General features: G+C 57.3%; 3 protein-coding genes across 3 annotated transcripts in view; 2 read left to right on the top strand and 1 right to left on the bottom strand.

Moving 5' to 3' along the window:
• SPRG_21628 (hypothetical protein) overlaps positions 1 to 1,783 on the top strand; it is a gene marked incomplete at both ends in the record, with an annotated part of 3,254 nt that extends 1,471 nt beyond the window's left edge. Inside the window, 9 exons of the mRNA XM_012354997.1 lie at positions 33 to 420; positions 475 to 635; positions 691 to 824; positions 871 to 1,012; positions 1,059 to 1,133; positions 1,174 to 1,267; positions 1,317 to 1,457; positions 1,514 to 1,694; positions 1,741 to 1,783. Of these exons, the coding sequence (XP_012210387.1) occupies positions 33 to 420; positions 475 to 635; positions 691 to 824; positions 871 to 1,012; positions 1,059 to 1,133; positions 1,174 to 1,267; positions 1,317 to 1,457; positions 1,514 to 1,694; positions 1,741 to 1,783 (1,359 nt within the window). The remainder of the gene's footprint in view (positions 1 to 32; positions 421 to 474; positions 636 to 690; positions 825 to 870; positions 1,013 to 1,058; positions 1,134 to 1,173; positions 1,268 to 1,316; positions 1,458 to 1,513; positions 1,695 to 1,740) is intronic.
• A 1,347-nt stretch (positions 1,784 to 3,130) lies between these two features.
• Positions 3,131 to 5,700, bottom strand: SPRG_15816 (hypothetical protein; the record flags this gene model as incomplete). Its single annotated transcript, XM_012354996.1, has 2 exons — positions 3,131 to 5,215; positions 5,293 to 5,700. The coding sequence occupies 2 exons, from the start codon at positions 5,698 to 5,700 to the stop codon at positions 3,131 to 3,133; spliced, it is 2,493 nt and encodes an 830-aa protein (XP_012210386.1).
• A 271-nt stretch (positions 5,701 to 5,971) lies between these two features.
• On the top strand, positions 5,972 to 7,241 carry SPRG_15815 (hypothetical protein; the record flags this gene model as incomplete). Its single annotated transcript, XM_012354995.1, has 3 exons — positions 5,972 to 6,022; positions 6,150 to 6,507; positions 6,558 to 7,241. The coding sequence occupies 3 exons, from the start codon at positions 5,972 to 5,974 to the stop codon at positions 7,190 to 7,192; spliced, it is 1,044 nt and encodes a 347-aa protein (XP_012210385.1). The 3' UTR covers positions 7,193 to 7,241.
• Between the last annotated feature and the right edge of the window lie 184 nt (positions 7,242 to 7,425).

Raw genomic sequence — 7,425 nt, 5'->3', positions numbered from 1 at the left:
ACGTGTTTAGCGACACGGTGCACCTCGTCCAGTCGCTCGTCGTCGCGTCGCAAAACTTCAAGCGCCAGTTCAATTCCGGCAAAGACCGGAAGGCGCATCTCCCACACGTGCTTTCGCGGCTGAGCGCGACGCTGCCAGCCCACGCGATACTACCGCTCTCCGTGCACGACGACACGCAGAAGGTAGTCCGAAGCATCGTGCCCACGGAAGGCACGGTGTTCTCCACGAAAGCTCGGGCGCCGACAATGGTTTTCTTCGAGACGATCGCGGTCACCGAGACAACGACGGCGCGTCATCGATCCGACGCGGTGAATGCCGCAGCGCCGACGTCGTACCTCCTGGATGCGTTTCTGGACGCGGACCTCGGGCGCGACCGTCGAGTGTCGGTCGCCGGTCGCAGCCACAGCCGAAGCACGCCACGTCCGAGTGAAGACTGCATTGGTGCTGATCGGTCGTTCGTGTCGGACTGTCCAGTCGCCCTCAAGCTCCTAGAAGGCGACGACGACAACGATAGCAGCTGCAACAACAGCAAGACGATGATGATAGTGGTGGCGGAGGCCAACCCAGCCGAGACGCTGCCAGAGTCGTTTATGGAGAAGCGCACGCGGCTCCAAGCGCAGAGCCTCCACCGCTCGGTACGTCCTCCACCACATTGATAGTAGCGCGGTGGATGCAGAACTGTGGACATAGGAACTGGGGTGGGACCTGGTGCCGGTCATTGCCAAGAGCTTTGACGACATGCGTCAAGAAGTGTTTATCATGCAGCTTTTGCACATCTTTCTCGAGTGCTTTCGCGAGACGGAGCTCGTGCTGCGCCCGTACACGTACGTGTCGGAAGGATGCCCTCATTTGGTACAAGTGATGCGCTAGCATTCTGTGCTGCGGCGACGACTGCGGGCTCATGCAAGTCTTGCTGGACGCCGACTCGGTCTCGGACGTCAAGAAGCGTCATCCAGGAGTGTCTCTCGACGCCATCTTTGCGGCGCGGTACCCGACCCGCGAGCGGCTGGCGGTGCGTGTTTTTAGTTAGTTGGTTCGTTGCTGACTGGATGTGGTAGGTGGCCCGCGACAACTTTATTCGGTCCATGGCCGCGTACAGCCTTTTTTGCTACATTCTACAAGTGCCCGACTGCGTCGTCTCATTGATTTTCATGCTATTGCCTGCTGCGATAGATCAAGGATCGCCACAACGGCAACGTCATGCTGCACGTGGACGGCACGATCTTGCACATTGATTTTGGCTTTGCGTTTGGTATTGCCCCGGGCGGTACGACATATTGTCCATTGCACGAGCTTATTTTTGTGTATGGGACTAGGTCGGTTTAGCTTTGAGCGAGCGCCATTCAAGCTCACGGAAGAGATGGTGCTGACCATGGGCGGCAAGGAAAGCCCGGGCTACCAGCGTTTTCTGCGGCTCCTTGGCGACGGTCTCTTAGCCCTCCAGCACCACGCGCCTCGTGTACCGTGTGGGATTTGAAGTGGCAATGATGTTCGATGGGTTTTGCTGCTGTAGATCTTGGCGCTTGTGAGCATGACGGCGAAAAATCACCGTTTCCGTGCTTTGTGGGGCAAAATGTCCCGCTGCTCCTCCGCCGGCTACAAGATCGCCTCTGTGTGGGCGCGTCTGACAGCGAAGTTCGGCTCCACGCTCAGCGACTGGCCGACCAGAGCTGCAACAGTCTGCGCACCCGCCTGTACGTTGCCTCTTTGAAAAGAAGAGAGGGACTTCACATTCACTAGGTACGACCGGTACCAGTACCACTCAAACGGGTATGTTAGTTAACTGATTTCTTTATGAATATATATGTATTTACCGATGGACACTATTGACCACATGCGTGACGACATGTCGGCGTGAACGACGAGCGCGGCTCGAGATTGTGAAGTCGAAAAACTGCACTTGTGTCAAGGGACTTGGCAGCAAAATTCGAGAATGACGCGACCAAGTGCGAGGATGTCTCCGGGTGACTCACTTTCGCAGTAGCAGTCGCCCAAGCGTCATCGGTCTTGGCGTCGTCGGACGTCGCCACAGGCTACAACCAGCTACAGGCCACAACGATGCGGCCATGTCGTCGTCGGCAGCCATGCCAGGTACTCGTGCTTCTTCGTCGATCAAGCGTTATTGCAATCGCAGGCGCGCTATGTTGTCGGTGGTTCATCCAAAGAAAGTGTTCTTACCAGTTTACAACGTCCAAGCGCTCCAGAGCATGAAGGTGCCTCGCCTTTCAGATGAACGTGTCGTCGTGCGGGCATCGTTGCAAGCTGGCATATGGTGCACCTGGGCACCTGGATGCTGCTCGGCACACCAAAGTAGTCGTAGAGGAATTTGAAGGCTGCGTCGAACGTAACGTGCTCTGGGCTCGTCATGGACGGTCGAAACTATGGACTACGTAATAGGGACTTGATAAGGTACTCTTGACAAGGTTGTGCATACTCATGCAGAACCTTGGAATACTCGGAATGCATGCTGTGGTGCCACAAGGGCCAGGACGTCGGACTTGGTAGTGGTGCAAGGTAGGCAGTTGCCGCACAACACAGAGCCGCAAAGCCCACTCAACGCAGCTCCTCCGATAGGATGCGTCGTGCTACGGCGAGCAGATATCCGAACGCGCATTGACGCAGCACCACGCTAGGCAGTCGTCACAAAGGAAGGACGCAGCGAGCCAACAGCAATTGCCGCCGTCGAGACGTCCGTCAACTGAATTGCCTCGTGCCTAATTATTGCGTTGAAACGAAATCACGGTTGGCATTTTTGTCTATGATTGCATCACTCGTAGGACGTCGCTGGCGCTATCTGTGGTGGATATCGTCATGCATCGCAGCCGATGTGGCCTTTCTCCCATCAAACAAAGGGCCCCTGGGCCGCGACGCAAGCTCCGTCGTTGGGTCTAGATACAGGGCCTTCATTGTTCGCTTGCCGAGTTGGAGCGCCGTTGTGGTCATTGTTGACACCTCGCGCCTGGTCGACATCCGAAACGGTTCGGCTCAAGCCGAGAGGTCCCTGCAACTTTTGAGATGCCTGCAATCATAACGTGGGACACGACGTAATGCATACAGTAAATATATTCATATATCGCAAGAGGCCAACAAGGTTTCTGGCGAGTCCGAGATGCTTGACACCCGACGGTTTCTACCTACACCCGTACGTTGGATGCCGCAGGTACTCTTCCAAGACGAGCGCTTGCATCGGAGTCAGCGTTGTCTTGTCGATCGCTGTGCACTCGTCGTAGAAGTCAAACCAACGTCGTCGTGTCTGCACGTCGGCGTCAACGACTGCAAACGCTGGCGTCCCGGCTGTTAACAGCGCCAGATACAGCACATCGCACCCATCAGTTCGCTCAGCGCCCGAGCGCAGATACTCGACAGCGAGCGCAATGTACGTTGCGAGGCGTACGCGGCATAGCGAGCTCCGCCGACGCCACAAAATGACCGGAAGGTAGCCGACGCAGTCTTTGTTGCCTCGAATCGCTTGCAGCAGCGACGCGAGCGGCGGCACGAGGTACGCAGCCACCCTGCGCACGACAACGTCGGGCAAGTGCTGGCCCAAGTACGTAGCCGCAGCCACGTCCATCGGATGTTCGAGCATATACGTATCAATGTCAAACACATGGCGCAGCGTCCCTTCCTTCTTCTCCGTCCAGCGGCGGCTCGACGTGAGGTGGCGCAGCAAGCGAGGCCACCACAGCGGAATGCAGTCACACGCGATCGTTTGTGCGAGCGCGTCGCCGGTGGTCGCGAGGTGCACCAAACGAGCGACAAACGCACTTGACGCCTTCACCGTTTGGAGTCTGTCCTGGATACGAGGCGCGCCAAACCGTCGGAGCACCGCAAGGATCCAATTCGCCATGGTTTCGTCGTCAGCCCACTGATCGTGAACGTCCAAGAACGTCTCAATGAGGTGCAGGTCGCCGTGATCGTAGAGCAAGGACGCCATCTTGCTTGTGACTTGCGTTGGCTCGCGGCCATCGTCGTGCTGGGGCTGCGGGTAGAAGAATCGGAAAGCCGCTTCAAAGATACAGTGAAGTGACCCGTAGCCGAGGTCGTCGTTGACGTCCCCGTCAATGTTGGCGCGCAAGAGCGCGATCGTGCGGTCGTAGCCGTGGATGTGCACGCGGGTCACCTTGGGCCAGAAGAAAAGGTAGCAACCGGGCGCCGTGTCCTCGTTCGCGAATACAAACTTCTCGATTGGCGTCTGGTGACAGATGAGCGCCGGCGTTTTGCACATTGGATGAAACGCTTCGGGAATGTACTTGTTGTTGGCGCCTTGGCCCATGCGTACAAGGATCATGTCAAAGACGTTCGCTGCAAGTAGCACGTCGACGACCGCCTTGTCATGCCCCGTGAGCGAATCAAAGGTCGGTGTCATGCTGCGTGTCTCGAGCTTGATCGTGGCGCAATTGCGACGATGGCGTGGATCAAAGTCGCGAGCGGCATCCTGGAGCTCGTGGGTCAACGGCAGCGGCGGCGGTGCGTAATTTAGCTCGGGTACCTTCCATTCGCCCCCGTCGTAGTCTTCAAGATCACAATCGTCAATGTCAAACGCGGCGTGGTACACGGCAACGGACCGGTGTCCAGACGTGATGGGCGCCACCGTCACTTTACACGTATTGTAGAACGAGAGAAAGCACCCTTCGAGGGCCTCGAACGTCGTCGTCCGGTGGTCGTGCGTGATTGTGACGGCGCCGCCGACGCAGTTGGATGGGAAGAAGTAGACGACCGTCGCAAAGGTGTTGGGTGGCAGTCGCCTCGTCGCCGGCCTCAACACCGAAGCGGTGCCGGTCGTATCGATTGCAAAATGTGCCAACATCATGCTGAACGTCTCGTTCTCATCGTCGTCGTCTTGCTTCTCGTCTAGTTGACCGAGGATGGGGGATTCAAACGTGTACTCGCGGTCGGCAATGTCGTGGAAGCCGCAGAAGATGACGTCCTTGGCCGGTATACGGTCAAAGTACTTGGTCGTCAGCGCCGCCACGGTCTCGGTTGATAGCGGCCACGAGTCCACGGCGATGCCACAGAGTTTTGCCGTCGGGTGGCGCTCGACGTCCGGCTTGTACAGACAGCACGGCAACGGTGCGTCCAGTGCCAAATCGCCATAGTGACACCATCCATCGACGAAGGCGGCGTGATACACGGCGAAAGACCGGTGTCCGGACGTGATGGGCGCGACCGTCACGCCACACGGGCTGTAAAACGAGAGAAAACACCCGTCGAGTGCCTCGAACGTCGTCGTCCAGTGGTCGTACGAGATTGTGACGGCGCCGCCGACGCAGGTGGACGGAAAAAAGTCACGACCGTCGCAAAGGTATGGGGTGGCGGTCGGCTTGTTGGTGTCAACGTCGATGCGTCGCCGGTCAAGTCGATCGCGAAATGCGCCAGCGTCAATTCGAACGACCAACCTTCTCTGCAACGCTCAGGGTTCATGTCGTTGAAAATGTTGGAGTCGTAAAAGCGCGTTTGGCCAGCAATGGAAAGGCCGCGGAGGATGACGTTGTTGGCTGGGACGCGGCCAGAGTACTTGGTCGTCAGCGCCGCCACGGTCTCGGTCGATAGCGGCCACGAGTCCACGGCGATGCCACCGAGTTTTGCCGTGAGGAGGCGCTTGGCGGAAGGTTGTTTGCTCAGACGGTACGGCGGCGTCTCGGCCTCAGACGCCAACGTGTGTAAAGCGTCGAGACCCTCGTACTCGTCTTCGTCACTCATGCCAGCAAAATCCAAATGTGATGTAAACCACGATGCAATGACCTTGTGGTATCACGTTTTTACGAACGTGTAATGCCCAGTTATCAGAGCCCACATGCCTGAGTGATGGTCTTTTCCAGGTGGGATAATTCAGTGGACATGCTGCTCTTCTCTTCCTGCTCGCTCTCCTACTGGGCAAGTCGTAGATGCTCATCGGTCAGAGCACCCGCCAAACAGTATGCGAGCGCGAGTTCGTAAAAAAGCGGATAACGTAGGAAACACGGCGCACTCGATGTTTAAGCGCTCGGCTCCAGTGAATGCCGTGAGTAGCTCGAATGACTCGGTGGGCAAAAACGACGACGACGACGACAACGAGGACTTTCCGGCGCTGCCCAGGACGTTTCATAATATAATAATTTTGTGGGACGCCGGCGCTTCTCCAAGAGGTCTACCAGCAGAGGTCGTTGTAGGAATTGGCAGACGAGTACGACGGCTGGTTCCTCCTCGTGTGGCCCAAGGCAAGCCGCCTCGGCTACGACCGCACGATCGCGCTCTTGCGCGCCAACGTTGACGGGGACGTCAACGACGACCTTGGCTACGGGTCACTTCACTGTATCTTTGAAGCGGCTTTCCGATTCTTCTACCCGCAGCCCCAGCACGACGATGGCCGCGAGCCAACGCAAGTCACAAGCAAGATGGCGTCTTTGCTCTACGATCATGGTGACCTGCACCTCATTGAGACGTTCTTGGACGTTCACGATCAGTGGGCTGACGACGAAACCATGGCGAATTGGATCCTTGCGGTGCTCCGACGGTTTGGCGCGCCTCGTGTCCAGAACTCCGAACGGCCGACGTCTCGATCCCCTTTGCGGCTCAAGTGGTTTCTCTCGCAACGGCCAACGACGTACTCGCACAAACGATCGTATGCGACTGCATCCCGCTGTGGTGGCCTCGCCTCTTGGACCACCTCGCCAAGACCCACTATAGTGAGAAGAAGGCGCTGCACCTTGTGTTTGACGTTGAGACGTACATGCTCGAGCACCCGATGGACGTGGCGACGTCAAAGTACTTAACCCAGCACTTGCCCGATGGCGTCGTGCGCATAGTGGCAACGTACCTCGCGCCGCCACTCGCGTCGCTGCTGGACGCATTGCGATGCAAAATGCCCCTCGCTGGCTACCTCCCGTCCGTCGTGTGGCCGCGTCGGGACGCACTCAGCAGCATGCGCCTCGCCTCTTGCATTGCGCTCGCAACCGAGTATTTGTGTTCTCCCGGGGAGCACCGCCACTTTTCGACGGGCCATCTGCCAAGCCTGGTGTACTTGGCGCTGCTGACGGTCGGAACACCTGCGTTTGGCAAGGTCGACGCCGAAGTGCAAATATGGCGGCACCATTGCACCTTTCGAGCCGCGTGCGCGAGAATCACGAAGAAGATGCTGTTCAGCACGATGCAAGCGGTTGTCATGGAAGAGTACTACGTGTCGTCGTGGACACGGCATTTTCACAAAGGATAAGATATTACCGGTACTTGAATACAAACTGGAAGCACCGGAACTGTAGACGACGACCCATTCAATGGCGGGGCTCTAGCAAACGCGTGCCTCTTCAATCGAAGAAAGAGGAGAAAAGAAGGCGGAAGTTTGTTAATGACGTGGCGATCTTGTGAAGCCGTTGCTGTGCGCGCGGCAAATGTGCAGGTCTTCCTGGTTTTATGCTTGTTTTGTAGACCTCTGTGGTCCCTTTTAAA

The sequence above is a fragment of the Saprolegnia parasitica genome (assembly GCF_000151545.1).
Source record: "Saprolegnia parasitica CBS 223.65 unplaced genomic scaffold supercont2.196, whole genome shotgun sequence".
Classification (NCBI taxonomy): domain Eukaryota; phylum Oomycota; class Saprolegniomycetes; order Saprolegniales; family Saprolegniaceae; genus Saprolegnia; species Saprolegnia parasitica.
The sequence above is the reverse complement of the archived record's forward strand: the minus strand, read 5'-3'. Positions and strand labels throughout refer to the sequence as shown.